The sequence below is a fragment of the Leucoraja erinacea genome, chromosome 37, assembly GCF_028641065.1.
Source record: "Leucoraja erinacea ecotype New England chromosome 37, Leri_hhj_1, whole genome shotgun sequence".
Lineage (NCBI taxonomy): Eukaryota > Metazoa > Chordata > Chondrichthyes > Rajiformes > Rajidae > Leucoraja > Leucoraja erinaceus.
The window spans coordinates 2,676,267-2,697,303 of record NC_073413.1 but is presented as its reverse complement, the minus strand read 5'-3'; the positions used below and the strand labels follow the sequence as shown (position 1 = coordinate 2,697,303).

The 21,037-nt window shown below is 47.2% G+C and overlaps 1 protein-coding gene across 2 annotated transcripts in view; it reads right to left on the bottom strand.

The window, feature by feature from the left end:
- Positions 1–716: 716 nt before the first annotated feature.
- foxred2 (FAD-dependent oxidoreductase domain containing 2) overlaps positions 717–21,037 on the bottom strand; it is a 44,298-nt gene continuing 23,977 nt past the window's right edge. The window contains exons 5-10 of one of the 2 annotated variants that reach the window (XM_055663061.1): positions 18,470–18,754; positions 16,942–17,108; positions 12,229–12,394; positions 7,181–7,422; positions 3,145–3,315; positions 718–2,327 (exon numbers count right to left, since the gene is read on the bottom strand). In XM_055663061.1, the coding sequence (XP_055519036.1) occupies positions 2,227–2,327; positions 3,145–3,315; positions 7,181–7,422; positions 12,229–12,394; positions 16,942–17,108; positions 18,470–18,754 (1,132 nt within the window). In that variant the 3' untranslated portion in view covers positions 718–2,226. Of the gene's footprint in view, positions 2,328–3,144; positions 3,316–7,180; positions 7,423–12,228; positions 12,395–16,941; positions 17,109–18,469; positions 18,755–21,037 lie in introns of both variants that reach the window. The other variant, XM_055663062.1, reaches the window with a different exon arrangement.

The window sequence follows — 21,037 nt, the reverse complement described above, 5'->3', positions numbered from 1 at the left end:
CGCATTCGAACTGTGTAGCACTTTCCCGCTGCCTGCCTGCCTGGCTGCCCACTCTTCAGAGTTTGTTCCAAAACACTTGTATTAAGTTGCTTCGGCTGGGCTGGTACCTTTCCCTCTGACGTATGTGACTTCCTGAGGCATCTTGTACCCTTTCCATTTGCCAAGCCTCTGCTGATTCATATCCTTCAAGCCGATTACTTGGCACGTGGCCCAGAATGTCCCCGCGTTTGTTCATCATAGTTCAGTAGCATCACCTGCAGCAGCCTCATGGCATTACATGTCTCTGCTGTTGTTTTGGATGAGAGACGGCAAGCGAAGGGCAGCATGGAGACAGGCCAAACACAAATTGGAGGAACAGCACCTCACATTTCCCTTGGGCAGCTTACAACCCAGTTGTATGAACATTGATTTCCCTAACTTCAAGTAACCCTTGCTTTCTTTCCCTCTCTCTCTCCTGTCCCTCCCCCCACCCTAGTCCTCCGACTAGTTTCACTGTCCTCCTGATTCATTTTACTGTTTGCTTGCCTCATTGTCATCTTCCCCATAGCCGGCAATGAACCATTCCACATTTGTTTGAGATGCCGGAAACATCGAAGGTAGACAAAAAGCTAGAGAAACTCAGCGGGTGAGGCAGCATCTATGGAGCAAAGGGACAGTCAGACACGGCCTTGGAGAGAAGGGATGGGTGACGTTTCGGGTCTCGACCCTTCTTCAGACTTCTATCTCGACCCGAAACGTCACCCATCCCTTCGCTCCATAGATGCTGCCTCACCCGCTGAGTTTCTACAGCTTTTTACCCACCTTCCACATTTCCTCGATCATCATTTGCTTCGATCTGTCATTTTTCACACCTTACCCTTCCGTATCTCCAGTTTCCCTCTCCCCTGAATCTCTGTCTGGAGAAGGGTCTCGACCCGAAACGTCACCCATCCCTTCTCTCCAGAGATGCTGCCTGTTCCGCTGAGTTACTCCAGCATTTTGTGTCTATCTTTGGCGGGAGCAGGTCCAAGGCCGTGTCTGACTGTCCCTTTGCACTGGGGCCGAGCTGAGTTCAACCACAGATCCAGAAAGCCCGTCGTACGAGGTCTCCGGTTAGAGATAAAGACAAGTTCCCCCAAAACAGAAACAAGAAAAGACAAGAATTCCTTGGAGTCTTGCAAGACTGCATTAAATCTCTTTTGGAATGTGGAGAAGAAGGCAGTGTGTTGCTGAGAACAAGCTTGCCCACACAGAACTTCAACAAAACACAATCTCTCTTAGTGCCTTTGGGTATAAAGCTGAAACATTAAAATCCGACAATTGGGAGGCGCTGATGGATTTATTGTACTTCATTCACATCCTGCCTTTAAAATGTTTCAAAGCTGGATTTGACTTGTACAGAAACGTCAAGTCTGCAATCTCAACTTTATAGAATAAAGGGGAGGCCATTTAATACTGAGGTGAGAAAAAACGTTTTCAGTTGTGAATTTGTGGAATTCCCTGCCACAGAGGGCAGCGGAGGCCAAATCACTGGATGGATTTAAGAGAGAGTTAGATAGAGCTCTAGGGGCTAGTGGAATCAAGGGTATGGGGAGAAGGCAGGCACGGGTTATTGATTGGGGACGATCAGCCATTATCACAATGAATGGCGGTGCTGGCTCGAAGGGCCGAACGGCCTCCTCCTGCACCTATTTTCTGTGTTTCTATGTTATATATAACGGGATCAAATCTGCAATAAGAAACTTCTTCAAGATGTTTCAGGCTAGCCCTGCAACAAGTAGCAAATCTAATAATATAAAACGGTCTCCCTGCTCTCTGAATGGATATTTTTGGCTCGAATTTCACATATAAATATTACATTGCACAAAATCTAAGCCGGTCGGGGAGATCTCTGGAGAGGTGCAGCAAGGTTCTGATTAAACTGTTCCTCTCTCAGGAGATGCTGCCTGACCTGACGTATACTTACAGCATTTTCTGTTTAATGTCTGAATTTCCCTTATTTGCAGTGTTATGGCTTTGTTTCATCGTATAAAAGTTTGGCGAGTCCCTTGTATATAACAGCAGCGTGGAATCTTCCTGGAATCGCTGCGGCCTGCGAACAAGGAGAAGGTTTGTGTGCACTCTGGTTGTAGTGCAGCACTGGTGCTCAGACCATCTTGCAGCTGCAGAGGTGGATGTTGCAGCCACCGGCTTCTCCCTCTGCCCATTAGGGGTCACCACAAAGATGGCAGCCTCCTTGAGCCTGTGCTACAAGCTCTCGTTGCCCAGCAACCCTTGCCCGTTTAGGTATCCGTAGCGACAGGAAGGCGGCAGATGCTGTTGAGTCAAGGCAAACTTGAAGCAGGATTCTGCAGGGACAATGGAAACACATAGGGATGAAATCTTTCCCATCAATTCTGATCTTACAACTAAGTATTCTTCAAATCCCATACCCCGTGTTAAAAAAATGCCGGATCACATTGAATGGTGGTGCTGGTTCGAAGGGCCGAATGGCCTACTCCTGCACCTATTGTCTATTGTCTAAAATGCTTATAATTAGATAGAACTCTTCCAGAGATGCTGCCTGACCCAAGGAGTTGCTCAGCAATTTGTGCCTATGTTCGGCACTTCACACAAGTGTGTGTGTGTGAGAGAGAGGGAGTGCGAGTGAGTGAGTGTGTGAGAGAGAGGGAGTGCGAGTGAGTGAGTGTGTGAGAGAAAGAGTGTAGGTGAGTGTGAGTGGGTGTGTGCGTGTATGTATAAAAGATAGGTAAACATAGTACTAAGAAGGCATTACCCATTCCTTCCCTCCAGAGATGCTGCCTGTGGCCGCCAACTCCCCGCTGCGGGTTGCTCCAGCTGGCAACTTTTTGTGTCCACCGCCGCCCGCGGGGATTGAACCAGAGTCTCGGCGGCGTGGCGCTGTACCAGCGGGGAGCGGGCAATGGTGTCGCCGTTAGTGTTAATGTGGGGCGGCCGGGATCGCTGGATTTCGGTGCGGACTGGGTCCAACCGGCGACCCGAAGGGCTCCGCGATGTTCCGCGCTGTATCTCTACCACTAAAAACTACTAACTGAGTAACATTTAGGAACTGTCCGGGGAGGAGGCAGCTCCCTAGGGCGATCAGCTGGAGATACGGGCGTTTTGTTCGCGAGGATGTGACTTTGTTCCAAGAGGATGTGACACCTGCAAAGTAGTTCCTGAGGTCGGTGTGCAGGCAGGTCTCCAGGAAGCGACGCAGGGGCAGGATGTGAGCTCGTGCAGCGGTCCAGTCAGTCAGGAAGTCCTCCACCACGTGGTGGATGCTGCTCGGCCGCGGCAGTGGCCACTGCTTCGGTCTCTGCGTCATCTCTGTCTCTGGAAACAAGCAAAGAGTCAACAAGGTGCACGCCGATCTACTCTCGCCCCTGGTCAGCATGAGCTGCCTTCTCTGTGCCCCCACAACGTGCCCTGTTCATGCACACACTCAAGGGCCTGTCCCACTTGGGCGCCAGTTGTCTGTCATTCATTCACGCAACAGGCCGGTAGTGACTGACGTGCGACTGTCGCGTGAAAATCGTCTAGCGGTACGATAGTCGCGCGCCAAGTGCTCGTGAGGGCCCTGCTTCTTTTGGGAGCCATTTGTGATGTCGTTCGTACTTAGTCCGATCTCCGTGGCAAGGATTTTCCCAGTGAAAATTCTTCAAAACTATGCGCGCTTTATACCCGGGTGGTCACGTGGTGCGGCGCTCATATGACGCGCAAATGGTGCGCCGACGGCGTACGGGCGGTGCATGGTTACAGACGTTGACGCACGGTGACGCATAATAAATTAGCATAGACAATGTTCGTGCATCACCGTGCGTAACCATGCGTCACCACGCGGTACACGTACGCCATTAGCACGTCCGTGCGCCAACAGTACATCAACGTGCGCAAGGGATACGTCATGCAGTTGGGCGCGAGGATTTTGAGCATTCCAAAATCCTGGGACGCCGCGCGTTACCGTGCATCACTGCGCGCGCGTCACGATGTGACAACCAATTTTCAGGATGTCGCGTAAATGACGCCCCGTTGACTCACACGCGTTCACAAGCCCACTCTGGGTGCAAGAGTTTCACTCTGAAGACAGACCGGCATAATTCCCCACACACAGACAAACTCTACACTTCAACCAAGGTACTGTATCCGAGAGACTTAGCTCACTGCTGTCAATCACATGCCACAGGCTTGTGTGATTGTTTAGTTTTTCAATCCAGGGAAAACCTGATTGAGTGAATAATGGATACTTTACATGTTGGCTCTCAGTGTCAGCTTCAAGCCCATAAAGTGGAAGACATGATCTCGCAGCATGATGGCACAGCGGTAGAGCTGCTGCCTTACAGCGCTAGAGACGCAGGCTCAATCCATTCATTCATCCTCTGTAAAAAATCTTCCTCACATCCCCTCTGAACCTTTGGCTCGTCACCTTAAATCATGACTTAGTCTTAGACATCTTCTGTCATGTGGGAGCTTCTCATAGATAGAGTAGATCCAATGACCTACATCCTCATCAGTCTGGGTACCTTCCAAGGGAAACAAACCCAGCATATGCTCAAACTCTGCTCACATAGAAATTATGGATCGACTCGAGGGCTTTAGGCTGACTGGAGAGGTTCCAGAGATTCACCACTCTTATAGACCCCTTAAGAATTTTGTAAGTTTCTATAAGATCACCTCTCAATCTCCTAAATTCTAGAGAGTATAAACCAAACATAAGACACATATAACATGGTCCTTCCTCAGATTTGGAGACCAAAAAACTGTACGCAACTCCAGTGTTGTATCCTGTACAGCTCAGTAGACCTCCCTGCTCCATACCCTTAAGGGATTGGACAGGCTAGATGTAGGATAAAATGTTCCCAATGTTGGGGTAGTCCAGAACCAGGGGGTCACAGTGTAACAGTAAGGAGCAGGCCATTTAGGACTGAGATGAGGAAAACCGTTTTCACCCAGAGAGTTGTGAATCTGTGGGATTCTCTGCCACAGAAGGCAATGGAGGCCATTTCACCGGATGTTTTCAATAGAGAGTTAGAAATAGCTCTTAGGGCTAACAGAATTAAGGGATATGGGGAGAAAGCAGGAACAGGATACTGATTTTAGATGTGCCATGATCATATTGAATGGCGGTGCTGGCTCGAAGGGCAAAATGGCCTACTCATGCACTTATTTTCTATGTTTCTATGTTATCCGAAACATTCCTTCCCAGGCAACATCCTGGAGAATCTCCAGTAAAATGTCATCCTTATTATAGCATGGTGATCAGAATTATACACAATTAACTTATGATGAGCGTTTGTCGGCACTGGGCCTGTACTCGGTGGAGTTTAGAAGAATGAGGGGGGACTTCATTGTAGCATACAGGAGAGTGAAAGGCTTGGATAGAGTGGATGTGGGGAGGATGTTTCCACTAGTGGGAGAGTCTAGGACTAGAGGTCGTTGCCTCAGAATTAAAGGATGTTCTTTTAGGAAGGAGATGAGGAGAAATGTCTTTAGTCAGAGGGTGGCGAATCTGTGGAATTCTTTGACACTGAAGGCTGTGGAGGCCAAGTCAGTGGATATTTTTATGGCCGAGAGAGATAGATTCTTGATTAGTGCAGGTGTCAGAGGTTATGGGGAGAAGGCAGGAGAATGGGGTTAGGAGGGAGATAGATCAGCCATGATTGAATAGCAGAGTACACTTGATGGGCCGAATGGTCTAATTCTACTCCTTTCACTTATGACTGACCTAAATATTTCAGTCGTGGCCTTGGCAATGTTTCAACGCTGTTATATTCTAAGCCTCAGCTAATGAAGACAAGCAACAAGTATGCCTCGTCCATCAGCCCATCTACCTATGCTGCCCCCATCGGAGATCTGTGGTCCACAGAAAGACTTCCCCCAAACCTATCGTTCATTATGTATGTCCAATCTGCCTTAGATCATCCAAAATGCATCACTTCATATTAGTCAGGATTAAGATCCCTCTCCACTATCCTGTCAAATTTACAACTGATCAATGTTTTTGAAGATCAAGCCGACCCTCCTCGCCATCAACTATCAATTTTACTTCTGCAAACTTGCTGACTCTGCTGTAAATTCCACGGCCTTTAGCCTTGTGGAGAGGAAGGACATTCTTGTCATCTTTACGAGGATGTTTCCGTAACCGGCTTCCGTCTCCGCACTATTATCCTTTTGGATCTTTGGTGCGGAGACGGAAGCCGGTTACCAAAATGGGGCCGTAAATTACCCATGAATCTGCCCATGAACGTACTACGTCTTTTTGGTCGAGTAGACCATCTTGCTCGCTGTAGGATCTTTGGTATAAACCAGCATCTGTAGTTCTTTGTTTCTGCAAGGTGGACGTTGGGGCCGGCTTCCCTGTTGTTTAATACAGTGACTCTGCAAGTAAGGATTTGAGTACAGGAGCAGGGAGGTTCTACTGCAGTTGTACAGGGTCTTGGTGAGACCACACCTGGAGTATTGCGTACAGTTTTGGTCTCCTAATCTGAGAAAAGACATTCTTGCCATAGAGGGAGTACAGAGAAGGTTCACCAGACTGATTCCTGGGATGGCAGGACTTTCATATGAAGAAAGACTGGATAGACTCGGCCTGTACTCGCTAGAATTTAGAAGATTGAGGGGGGATCTTATAGAAACTTACAAAATTCTTAAGGGGTTGGACAGGCTAGATGCAGGAAGATTGTTCCCGATGTTGGGGAAATCCAGAACAAGGGGTCACAGTTTAAGGATAAAGGGGAAGTCTTTTAGGACTGAGATGAGAACATCATTTTTTACAGAGTGGTGAGTCTGTGGAATTCTCTGCCACAGAATGTAGTTGAGGCCACAGTTCATTAGCTATATTTAAGAGGGAGTTAGATGTGGCCCTTTTGGCTGAAGGGATCAGGGGGTATCTTTTCCATGGGAGACTAGTCAAAGACCTTACTGGAGTTCATGTAAACCACATCAATGGCACTGGTGTGGTCAGCAAACTCCGTTACTTCTTCAAGAAACTCAATCAGTCATTCAGGATCTCCCACCAACAAATCTGCGGCGACTAAATATGTTTAACCTCTGTATTAGATCATTTGTGTACCTCGGGGCCATTTTTCCCCCCAATACTGTTGACACGTCCATTGGATCGACGGTCAGACAAGACACCGACATGCAGGGGGATTTGAGGCAGCCAAAGGGGGACACAGGGAAGCACACACAAAACACTGACCTGTCGGGATGTGTCTGTAGAAGTAGATAACAGGGTGGAGGAAGTTGGAGAGCCACGCGTGCTTTGGGTCCCCCACGGAACGGCTGGGGTGGAAAACATCTGCCTCGGGTTTGGAGAAGTTGCTCCCGTATTCCAGGTTAATAACAAACAGTCCATTTTCTGCCTTTTTCCCGGTGTTTTGCCAAAGGTGCGGGAGCGCTCCGATCGGATATTCTTCCAAGTACTCGAACTGGGTGGCATTTCTAAACATCCAGAGCAGGAGCAATGTTAACAGGCGGCTGTCTCAGGACAACTGTCCCAACTATTGGAGATGCACCGAGATATTTACTGTTAGCATCCCTTCACAAGTTGATAAGTAACAGGAGTAGAATTAGGCCATTCAGCCCATCCAGTCTACTCCACCATTCAATCATGGCTGATCTATCTCCCCCTCTCAATCCCATTCTCCTGCCATCTCCCCATAACCCCTGACATGGTGGCGCAGCGGTAGAGCCACTGTCTCACAGCACCAGAGACCCGGGTTTGAACCCGACCACGGGTGTTGTCTGTACGGAGTTTGTACGTAGGTTTAGAAACATAGAAATTAGGTGCAGGAGTAGGCCATTCGGCCCTTCGAGCCTTCACCGCCATTCAATATGATCATGGATGATCATCCAACTCAGTATCCCGTACCTGCCTTCTCTCCGTACCCCCTGATCCCTTAGCCACAAGGGCCACATCTAACTCTCTCTTAAATATAGCCAATGAACTGGCCTCGACTACCCTCTGTGGCAGAGAGTTCCAGAGATTCACCACTCTCTGTGTGAAAACTATTGCTATGTTCAATCAAGATCTCATGAGTTGTTTTAGTTTACTTTAGAGATACAGGGCGGAAACAGGTCTATCTGCCCACCGAGACCTCCCTGTGACCTGCGTGGGTTTTCTCAGAGATCCTCGGGTTTCTCCCACACTCCAAAGACGTACAGGTTTGTAGGTTAATTGGCTTGGTATAAATGTATAAATGTAAAATTGTCCCTACAGTGTGTAGGGTAGTGTTAATGTGCGGGGATCGCTGGTCAGTGCGGTCTCAGTCTGCAGATTATCCTGTTTCCGCACTGTATCTCTAAAGTAAACTAAAACAACTCATGGGATCTTGATTGAACATAGTAATCAAACCTACTTTCTCCTTACAAGTAGGTTCTCCTAAGATAGACACAAAATGCCGGAGTAACTCAGCGGGACAGGCAGCATCTCTGGAGAGAAGGAATGGGTGATGTTTCGGGCCGAGACCCTTCTGAAGAAGAGTCTCGACCCGAAACGTCACCCATTCCTTCTCTCCAGAGATGTTGTCTGTCCGGCTGAGTTACTCCAGCATTTTATCTATCTACAGTGTAAACCAGCATCTGCAGTTCCTTCCTACACGAGTGGTTTCTCCTGCTCACTAACTCTTGAGCCCACTCAGTGTTAAACACCAGTCTGAGTCAATAGGCTAAACACAATGAGTGGCCAGAAACCTGGTGTCTTGGTCCCTGTTGCTTTCTTGAAGACTGGCGCAGCGGTAGAGTTGCTGCCTTACAGCACCTGCAGCGCCAGGGACCCGGGTTCGATCCCGACTATGGGTGCTGTCTGTACGGAGTTTATATGTTCTCCCCGTGACAGCATGGGTTTCCTCCGAGATCTTCGTTCTCCTCCCACACTCGCAAAGACGTACAGGTGTGTAGGTTAATTGGCCTGGTGTATGTGTAAATTGTCCCTAGTGTGTGTAGGGTAGTACGCACTCGGTGGGCTGAAGGGCCTGTTTCCGCGCTGTATCTCTAAACTAAACTTCTTCTTCTTGCGAATGAAACATAAATAAGCCAAAGGAATAGATGGATCTCAAGCCGGGCGTTGAGATCCAACTATTCATTTGGTTTATTTATGTCTCTGTTGGCGTCAATGTCTGCCAGGCCCTGACTGAGCTCCATTTGGGATGGGTGATAGAGCGGGCACCCAGAGATGACATGGTTGGCTGTCTGCTGTTCTGCTCCACAGACTAAACTAAACTAAACATGTGGTACCCTCAAGAGAGGGCTGTGGTTGTGGACTACAGATACATAAAGGCCTGTGTCATGTTATTATGAGATAAGATAGCAATTCCTGGAATGGATCTGAAGATAACCAGTTCAGTCCCATCGTGAGCACATGTGGTAATGAGGAACAAGCAGGCATCGTCTACAAATGTGATTCATTGGCTGTGTTTGAGAGGTTGCAAGTGGAGGCCATATTGGCAACACATTTCCGTAAGACTTCACCCTTTTCTGTAGGGACTCTGCTGAGCAGAATAACCTAGATTAGATTTGTGGGGTATTAATCCAGCTAACTTTTCATTTAAGCAATAGGCAATGGTTCCTTCATTAGTAATAGTAGTATCATTAGTCTCATAGTAACAGCTATAGTTATAGCTGTAATTACTATAGTCTCACAATAATAGCCCCAGCAAACTCTGAGCCACTCAGGCCCGTCATCAGTGTTTTATTCACAAAATGCTGGAGTAACTCAGCAGGACAGGCATAGACAATACACAATAGGTGCAAGAGTAGGCCATTCAGCCCTTCGAGCCAGCAACGCCATTCAATGTGAGCATCCCCAATCAGTACCCGTTCCTGCCTTCTCCCCTTCTCCCCTGACTCCACTATCTTTAAGAACCCCATCTAGCTCTCTCTTGAAAGTATCCAGAGAACCGGCCTCCACCGCCCTCTGAGGCAGAGAATTCCACAGACTCACAACTATCTGTGTGAAAAAGTGTTTCCTCGTCTCTGTTCTAAATGGCTTTCCCCTTATTCTTAAACTGTGGCCCCTGGTTCTGGACTCCCCCCACATCGGGAACATGTTTCCGGCCTCTAGTGTGTCCAAACCCTTTATAATGTTATATGTTTCAATAAGATTCCCTCTCATCCTTCTAAATTCCAGAGTGTACAAGCCCAGCCGCTCCATTCTCTCAGCATGTGACAGTCCCGCCATCCCGGGAATCAACCTTGTAAACCTACGCTGCACTCCCTCAATAGCAAGAATGCACTTCCTCAAATTAGGGGATCAAAACTGCACACAATACTCCAGGTGTGGTCTCACTAGGGCCCTGTACAACTGCAGAAAGACCTCATTGCTCCTATACTCGACTCTTCTTGTTACAAAGGCCAACATGCCATTCGCTTTCTTTACTGCCTGCTGTACGTACATGCTTACTTTCATAGACTGATGAACTATAACCATATAACAATTACAGCACGGAAACAGGCCATCTCGACCCTTCTAGTCCATGCCGAACACTAATCTCCCCTAGTCCCATATACCTGCGCTCAGACCATAACCCTCCATTCCCTTCCCATCCATATAACTATCCAATTTATTTTTAAATGATAAAAACGAACCTGCCTCCACCACCTTCACTGGAAGCTTATTGGCTCTTATTTCACAAACAGTGCCGGGAAGGCCAATCGCAGCTAGAACAATCTAGACTGGCAGAGAGACACAATATACCGGAGAGCCTATATCTTTGGGATAAACCAGCTTCAGCAGTTCCTTCCTATACAATCAGACTGACCTGGCCTGTCTTCAGTAATGTGGACTAGGGAGGGGGAAACTACACTAGTTACACCCCAATTCCTATGTACAGACACTTTGCAAGAACAAGGTGGAGTCCCCTCTCACATAGGTGAAAGGCTTATACATTGCCTGAGTTCATACATATTTTCATACATCATACTGTATACTCATGAAACAACGAGGACATTAGGTCAGAGGGAAAATAACTGCAGCTTCTCTGTAATTGCCCTTCATTAAGCTTCATGATAAGCTGACAGGCACGGAGATTTAATGGTTATTCTTTAACCCAATTAACCTTCACCTTAAAATGACAAAGTGCTGGAGTAACTCAGCGAGTCAGGCAGCATCTCTGGAGAACATGGATAAGTGATGTTTCAGGTCGGGACACTTCTTCAGAAGAAAATTTCACTTGTTCTCCAGAGATGCTGCCTGAGCCACTGAGTTACTCCAGCGTCGGGCCTCGTGACGCGTAAATGATGTAGCGTAATTTACGCGCAAATGACGGCCAAATGGGACAGGCCCTTTAGCGCCTAAGCATGCTTCTGTTCTGTCTCGACCCGAAACGCCACCCATTCCTTCTGTTCAATGAAGCTGCCTGTCCCGCTGAGTTACTCCAGCATTTTGTGTCTATCTTCTGTCAGACTCACTCAGGTAGACACTGACCTCTGCAGACGGAGGTGTCTGCTGAGGACAGAGTGAAGGCTCTTCAGACCAGGTAGGACCAGACCAGGGAGATCCACGGGGGCTGTCCAGGATAAGAGAACTGGGCCCGACTCAAGGTTCGAGAGATTCAAACTTCAGCAATAGACACTGGGCTCTCCTCCAGCTTGAGTTACTCATTATTAACCAGTTAACAACCCACAGAGAGAATAATTTTAAGCTAACCATGCACAGACAATAATGCAGCACTGATAGGAAACGACTCCATTTATAGGATACCTCTGGATCTTGACACATACATTGGAAATGAAAGCAAAGCAACATATAAAAGAGGAGATGGACTCAAAATGCTGGAGTAAGTCAGCGGGTCCGGCAGCATCTGTGGAGATCAGTCTGAAGAAGGGTCTCGACCCGAAACGTCACCCATTCCTTCTCTCCAGAGATGCTGCCTGGCCCGCTGTTGCTCCGGCTTTTTGTGTCTGTCTTCGGTTTAAACCAGCATCTGCAGTTCCTCCTTAGACAAAAACAATGTTTTTTTGTAAAGAGCAGTTGCCCTGCGGAGTTGGCCATTGCTGGAGTCGGGCTTCCGTCCCAACTATTTAATCAGAAACATGTTGTCGCAAATATGTAGAACATTGATTTTTGGGGTTAGATTGAACTGTACCAAACAAACACTATTATACCATATCATAAACATGGCCACATGAGGTGAAGGAATTCAAACTAAAGAGGCACGAGGTCTTACTCAACAATGGGGAAACATTCCGCTGTATATTAATTAATAATACACCCTTCTGATCGGAGAGAGTAAAGTGAGGGGTACTCACTTCTGCAGCAACACCACGTCCGCAAGGACGCTGAACATCTGATAAATGCCGGAGGCCTCGTTGATGCGCTTGGTGATCACGTTGGTGAGCTGGGAGACGGGCAGGGCAGTTGCCGGCCAGTGGACACCATGGTGGCGATGCTCCAGCAGACGGTGAACTGCACGGGCTGGTGGAAGCAACCACAAACACGGGGTCTCACAAGGGTTCCGTAACCAACATGGCACGGTGGCGCAACGGCAGAGTTGCTGCTTTACAGGGCCAGACACCCGGGTTCGATCCTGACAATGGGCGCTGCCTGTGTGGAGCTTGTACGTTCATAGAAACATAGAAAATAGGTGCAGGAGGAGGCCATTCGGCCCTTCGAGCCAGCACCACCATTCATTGTGATCATGGCTGATCGTCCCCAATCAATAACCCGTGCCTGCCTTCTCCCCATATCCCTTGACTCCACTAGCCCCTAGAGCTCTATCTAACTCTCTCTTAAATCCATCCAGTGACTTGGCCTCCACTGTGCCCTCTGTGGCAGGGAATTCCATAAATTCACAACTCTCTGGGTGAAAAAGTTTTTTCTCACCTCAGTCTTAAATGGCCTCCCCTTTATTCTAAGACTGTGGCCCCTGGTTCTGGACTCGCCCCACATTGGGAACATTTTTCCTGCATCTAGCTTGTCCAGTCCTTTTATAATTTTATATGTTTCTATAAGATATCCCCCTCATCCTTCTAAACGCCAGTGAATACAAGCCTATGACCATGTGGGTTTTCTCCTTGGGAGCTCTGGTTTCCTCCCACACTCCAAAGACGTACAGTTTGTAGGTTAATTGGCTTCAGTAAGTTGCAAAAATGGTTCTAGTGTGTGCAGGGTGATCGCTGGTCGATACGGATTTAGTGCTGTACATCGAAAGTCTAAAGGCAATCAAACATCACGTCTACGACAGTGATTGGGGGGTTTAACATTATTTTGTAAGTGTTTAGGAGCTGTTCTCAGTTAACTGAACCATCCTATCATCAACTAGAGATCAGTTTGGGCCTACCATGTACCTCATAGGAGGCCCTCAGACTATCTTTAATCAGACTTTGCTTGATTTTATCTTGCAGTAAACATCATTCCCTTCATCCTGTATCTGTAAACAGTGGACGGCTTGACTGTAATCATGTTGAATCTTTTTGCTGGCTGGATAGCACGCAACAAAAAAAGCTTTTCACTGTACCTCGGTACACGTGACAATAAACTAAACACAACTGAACTGAACACCTGTGACTTCCTTGGTAGAAACATAGAAACATAGAAATTAGGTGCAGGAGTAGGCCATTCAGCCCTTCGAGCCTGCACCGCCATTCAATATGATCATGGCTGATCATCCAACTCAGTATCCCGTACCTGCCTTCTCTCCATACCCCCTGATCCCCTTAGCCACAAGGGCCACATCTAACTCCCTCTTAAATATAGCCAATGAACTGGCCTCAACTACCCTCTGTGGCAGAGAGTTCCAGAGATTCACCACTCTCTGTGTGAAAAAAGTTCTTCTCATCTCGGTTTTAAAGGATTTCCCCCTTATCCTTAAGCTGTGACCCCTTGTCCTGGACTTCCCTAACATCGGGAACAATCTTCCTGCATCTAGCCTGTCCAACCCCTTAAGAATTTTGTAAGTTTCTATAAGATCCCCTCTCAATCTTCTAAATTCTAGAGAGTATAAACCAAGTCTATCCAGTCTTTCTTCATAAGACAGTCCTGACATCCCAGGAATCAGTCTGGTGAACCGTCTCTGCACTGCCTCTATGGCAATAATGTCCTTCCTCAGATTTGGAGACCAAAACTGTACGCAATACTCCAGGTGTGGTCTCACCAAGACCCTGTACAGCTGCAGTAGAACCTCCCTGCTCCTATACTCAAATCCTTTTGCAATGAAAGCTAACATACCATTCGCTTTCTTTACTGCCTGCTGCACCTGCATGCCTACCTTCAATGACTGGTGTACCATGACACCCAGGTCTCGCTGCATCTCCCCCTTTCCCAATCGGCCACCATTTAGATAATGGTGAGGGTACCCATTCGATTAACGTCACAGATCTCACTGCATATACCAGAGAATCTGATAAAAGCGTGCAGCCGCTGCCTGACTTTCACACGTTTTTGTCCCAAGGTGCTTGCTCTGATCGAAGAACCAGGAACTGCACTGCAGGTCATGTGGCCCAGCTAAAGCAGAAATATAGAGAAGTTACTAATTGCTTTACTAGTCACCCATAGCATTTCTCTCCTCCCCCTCCCCCCTCCCCTTTCCATTGTTCTGGGAAGAAAACTAGCACCAAATTACTTTATGGTCTTCTGAACCTAAAAACGATTTGCTTGATCGCCCAAGCATAAATCGAACGACCTTAGGGAAATCTGGTTCTCAGCACTCAAGTCTGCTGCTGCACAACTAAAAGTCAAAGAAGATATATGTCGGGGCAGACAATAGGTGCAGGAGTAGGCCATTCGGCCCTTCGAGCCAGCACCGCCATTCATAGAAACATAGAAAATAGGTGCAGCAGTAGGCCATTTGGCCCTTCGAGCCTGCAGCGCTATTCAATATGATCATGATCATCCAACTCAGTATCCTGTACCTGCCTTCTCTCCATACCCCCTGATCCCTTTAGCCACAAGGGCCACATCTAACTCCCTCTTAAATATAGCCAAATGAACTGGCCTCAACTACCTTCTGTGGCAGGGAATTCCACAGAATTCAATGTGATCATGGCTGATCATCCCCAATCAGTACCCTGTTCCTGCCTCCTCCCCATATCCCCTGACTCCGCTATCTTTAAGAGCTCTATCTAGCTCTCTCTTGAAAGTATCCAGAGAACTGGCCTCCACCGCCCTCTGACTCACAACTCTCTGTGAGTTTATCCGCTTGATTCTAACTTTATTAACTTTAATATATAATTCAGGCCAAGACCTTGCCTTGGCTGAGCAGTGGAGTGGCCTTTGTTAGAGGTTCTTTGCTGAACCAGTGATGCAACATCAGACCCTGGGCCAAGATGTCTAAAAGCTATTAGTGGAGAAGATAAAGTACGTTCGGCCTTTTAGTTGGTCTCGGTCCAGTAACCCATTTGATTGTCACGAGCCATTTTTCTGCCTCGCTTACTTAATATTAGATTATCTCTCTACCCAGAGTTAAGACAGATGAGGTAAATCATTTAAAATCAAACAGTAGGTTGGCAACACAGAGTGCTGAGCGAACAAAACCGTGATGCAAGCTGGGACAAAAGTCGCAGAGCTTCAGAGGGAGAAGTATACTAAATATGCAAGATAACAGGCGGGCCCAGACAGCATTCCAACACCATCGGTTTTATCTGATTCTCGACCAAGATAAACAGGACGGTTTCTGAAGCAACATGTGCTGCAATAACTGCAAGAAATGACACAATATAATGGCCCTGTCCCACGGTACAAGTTCATTCCAAGAGCTCTCCCGAGTTTAAAAAAAATCAAACTCGTGGTAAGCACGGAGAATGAACATAGCGGGTACGTCGGAGTTCGGGGACGTCTCTTAGCGGTTCATTACGCAAACGGCAGGTGCTCGGGAAGACTCGCTAACGGCAGGTGAGCTCGGGAAGACTCGTGAAGATTTTTCAACACGAGAGCCCCGAGTACCGTCGAGCGGCCATTACCGTAAATCTCCGAGTTCGAATCAGGGCAAACTCGGGAGAGCTCTTGGAATGAACTCGCACCGTGGGACAGGGCCAGAAGGCAACATTGATACGCAGCAGCAGAGTGCACACCCAAGTTCAGTTCTGTTCAAGAGGAAACCCTCCAACTAATGTGAAAAATCTCAGGGCCAGAGCAGATTCCTTGTATCCAGTGCACGAGATGACACGACAATTCAAAAGTAGCTGACTTGGAGCAAGTAGGGGATTCATTTAACTTTTCTGGAGAGAAGGAATTAAGAAATGAACCTTAGATTTTGTTTAGAGTCTAGATTGCCCCCAGCGCATAAATCGCTGACATATTCTTTTTTTTTTAATTACCAAAAGCTAACAAATTAGGTAACTCGGAGAAAACAAAACGGTCGGTAAGGGTTATTTTTCATATAAACTTGCTTATATGCTTTAATTTCACGTCATCCAAGTAAGATTGTTTCATGTTGTTTAAGAAGGAACTGCAGATGCTGGAAAATCAAAGGTACACAAAAAAGCTGGAGAAACTCAGCGGGTGCAGCAGCATCTATGCAGCGAAGGAAATAGGCAACGTTTCGGGCCGAAACCCTTCCGGGTTTCGGCCCGAAACGTTGCCTATTTCCTTCAGGATTTCGTCCCGAAACGTTGCCTATTTCCTTCGCTCCATAGATGCTGCTGCACCCGCTAAGTTTCTCCAGCTTTTTTGTGTACCTAAGATTGTTTCATATTTGTTTCAGAATGCTTCAATCTATAATAACTGAACATTTCATTCAGTTCTCTTTACTTTTAAGAAAGTTATGGGCTTTTGACTGTCCTCGATCACAGCTTTTGAGTTAAGTCAATGGAAAAGCAATAGGGAACAAGATGCTAATTTCAGTATGAAAATGGCCATAACTTTTTTAATACTGAAGACATGAAAGTGAATTAGGTGTCAAATTAAACTTCGTTTTATGCTTTATCTGATGGGATAAATTGCAGACTTGATTTTTTAAATCTCAAAATTTTGTAAAATTGCTACATTATTTCAGTTCAGATGCTGCAGCTGGCCCTGATACTCACCTGTGTAGCGAAATCCATGGATAAAGCCGCCGGCTGCCTTCCTGTAATCCACGGAATGACTTGCTGTCCCGATAATGAACATCCCTGGAAGGTTTACTGCTTCGTAAGTGGCTTTGACCAGTGGGTATTTATCCATGCGACCTCGACCTCTCTGAGGCATAGCAACACTGTTGGGGAGAGCATAGTTGAAGAAATGAATGCTTTTTATTTTCTCTTCAACAATTAAGAGTCTGGACAATGCAATCAATCGATCAGATTTATTCATCACATACACATATAAGTGCAGTGAAATGAATTTGCCAGCAGCGGTACAATCAAAAAAGAACACACAATACACAATATAAATGTGACACAAATATCCACCACAGCATTCTTCACTGTGGTGGAAGGGACAAAGTACAGTCAGTCTTCCCCCGTGGTCGGGGCCATAAACCTCCGCAGTCGCCGCTACGGGAGGCCAGATGTACAGGCCCTCTCGTCAGGACGGACGAACGCACTCCGCGCTCGGAAGTCCTTCAATAAACCGACTTGTTAGATACACTCACTGCTGATTCTTAAGCTGTTTTATTTTGTGTCTGTGCCAATACAGGATACGGATGTAGCACAGTATTCCCCCCTGCGTAAGTAAATTGGTCCCAAGCTACTTCCTAATATCTACGCGGTTTCATAGCTTCATGCCTAAAAGGTCTTAGTCCAATGTTTGGTTATTTCCTCGAGACTGTCCAACCAACAGAAATATCAACTTCCCAGTTCCATCAAAATCTTGAAAACCTCAATCAAATCATCCCTTCAGTGTCTAAATTCAGAATCTCAGAACATACTTTTCAGTAGATCAGAACTGCGCTTCCTCCAATGCTGATATATCCTCCCTAATACACCCGTAAGCAAATCCCTTGTGTGTCCAGGGCATCAGTGAAGTATGGTCAAGACCCGAAACGTCACCAATTCCATTTCTTCAGAGATGCTGCCTGTTCTGTTGAGTTACTCCAGCATTTTGTGTCTGTTTTAGGTAAGATGAGATACTCCTCTTGGAGATATATACAGGTAGGAAAGTGTAGTGTCCAACAGATTGCATAAATAACAGGTAAAGGTGAAGGGAAATTTTCTGAAGTTTCTACCTGCACGACTTAAGGGCCTGTCCCACTTTCCCGAGTTATTCAGGAATTCTCCCGAGTTTTCAAACTCGCAGAATGTTCGTAACGAGTCCGTAGGAGGCAGTAGGAGTCCGTGGATATATCGTAGCGGCTCGTTATGCCAGCCATAGGTACTCGGGGCTATTTTTTTACCCGTGGCCATTTTTCATCAGGCTGGAAAAAACGTCCCGACTTACCTGATGCCCCGAGTACCTACGGCTGGCATAACGAGCCGCTACGATATATCCACGGACTCCTAAGGACTCGTAACGAACATTCTGCGAGTTTGAAAACTCGGGAGAATTCCTGAATAACTCAGGAGAATGCGTGAATAACTCAGGAAAGTGGGACAGGCCCTTTAAGATGTCAAAGGCTTTTTGCAACCACACACTTACTTGCTGAAAATGGAAAAGTCAAATGTCCACCCCAAGCAGCGGATGACACGGTCGTAAGGCAGACGCACCGCAAAGTTATCCGCTCCTTCTTCAGACAGGAGGCGCTGGTCATGAATGGTCATTGACATGTCTTGGGAGGCATTGCTCCTGTTAAGGTGATGTTTCAGCCGTAAGTGCAACTTTCCCTTTTTGTCTCGGATGATGACAATGTGGCTCAGGTCTCCCTCCAGCAAGCCATCCAGCGACTTCAGCTGGTAGGTGTCCAGTAGGCCATTGTTCACTGCCCTGAAGAGTGCAAGATTGAACAGAACTGTAAAGAGATGTCAGGCACCGAGTACTTCACCTACCACACTCTGTGGTGCAACCACCCAAAGCACTTCTAAACAAAGACACACAATGCCAAAGTAGCTCAGCAGGACAGGCAGCATCTCAGGGGAGCAGGAATGGGTGACATTTTGGGTCAAGACCCTTCTTCAGACTGAGAGTCAGGCGAGAGGCAGACTAGAGGTATGGAAGGGCAAGGTGTGAAGACAAAAGAACAAAGCAGACAGTGCTAAGGAAATGTAGAATGGTTCATTGTTAGCTGAAGGGAAGGTGACGGGTGGGAGATTGCAACCTTCACGTGGTCCTCCCTGTTTCGACGAATGCAATCAACCTGGCGTGCACAATCAAATAGAACAAGTTGTCCTACAACTTTAGGCTGTGCACGCCATATGCAAGAAGAAGAAGAAGAGGGGAAGGTGACAAGGAGGCATGCAATCAGTAAAATTAATCAGAATGACAGTGAAATTAGTCGGAGAACTAGGGTGGGGGGGGGGGACAGAGACAATGGAATATTTGGTTAGAGAAATCAATATTCATAACATTGGGGTGTAAGCAGCCCAAGCAAAATATGAGGTGCTGTTCCTCCAATTTGCGCTGGGCCTCACTCTGACAATGGAGGAGGCCCAGGACAGAGGGGGAGTCCGATTCAGATTCAGATTCAATTTTAACGGGAATGGGAGGGGGAGTCAGAGTGTTTTGCAACCGGGAGATCGCGTAGGCCTCAGCCGACTGAGTGGAGGTGCTCAGCGAAACGATTGGCGAGCCTGCACTTGGTCTTGCCGATAAAGCGTTGGCCCCAGGACCTCAAGTGGGCAGACACCATGCTGTCGCAAAGATGCAAGAGCACAGGAGGGGGTCCAGAAGAGATTCACCAGCATTTGACATGGGATGGGACTTTTTCAGGTTATAAGGTCATGGGTGACAGGAGTAGAATTAGGCCATTCAGCCCGTCAAGTCTACTCCACGATTCTATCATGGCTGATCTGTCGCTCCCTCCTATCCCCATTTTCCTGACTTCTCCCCATAACCTCTATCATCTGTACTAATCAAGAATCTGTCTATCTCTGCCTTAAAAATACCCACTGATATGTTGCCCAAAATATTCCAAATGCTGCCTTACCAGCTCCTTATGGAGCCTCAGCATTACATCCCTCTGTTTGTATACAAACCCTCTTGAAATAAATGCTAGCATTGAGTTTGATTTCTTTACTACCAATTTTGAATATAGAAACATAGAAAATAGGTGCAGGAGTAGGCCATTCGGCCCTTCAAGCCTGCACCGCCATTCAATATGATCATGGCTGATCATCCAACTCAGTATCCTGTACCTGCCTTCTCTCCATACCCCCTGATCCCTTTAGCCACAAGGGCCACATCTAACTACCTCTTAAATATAGCCAATGAACTGGCCTCAACTACCTTCTGTGGCAGAGAGTTCCTGAAATTTACCACTTGCAGATTAACCTTTTGGAAATCCTGCACCAGCACTTCCAAGTCCCTTTGCACATCCGATTTCTGGATTTTCCCCCCATTTATAAAATAGTCTGCGCCTTTATTCCCACTACCAAAATGCATGACTCCACACTTTGCTGCACTATATTCCATCTGCCACTTCTCGGCCCACTCTCCCAAACTGTCCAAGTCCTTCTGCAGAGTCCCTGCTTTCTCTACACTACCTGCCCATCCACCTATTTTAGTATCATCCGCAAGCGTGGCCACAAAGCCTTCAATCCCCTCGTCCAAATCATTAACATACAACTTGAAGAGTAGCGGCCCCAGCACCGAGCCCTGCGGAACTCCGCAAGTCACTGGCAGCCAACCAGAAAAAGCCCCCTTTATTGCCACTCTTTGTCTTCTGCCATCCAGCCAACCTGCTATCCATGCTAGCATCTGCCCTTTGATACCGTGGGCTCTTCCTTAAGGACGCAGAGAGTGGTGAATCTCTGGAACTCTTTGCCACAGAGGGTAGTTGAGGCCAGTTCATTGGCTATATTTACGGGAGTTAGATGGCCCTTGTGGTAAGGGCATCAGGGGGTATGGACGAAGGGTCGTGCGGGAGCCCCAGTTGAATTGGGAGCCATGAAAATCTTTGCGGTGCAGGCTCCGTGGCCGAATGGCCTACTCCTGCCCTAATTTCTATGTTTCTAGTTTCTATTACCAGCCCCACTTGTCAAGTCAAGTGCAAGTCATAATTTATTTGTCACGTTACGCGCACATGGCGAGGGTGGTGCATGGGCAGTGACG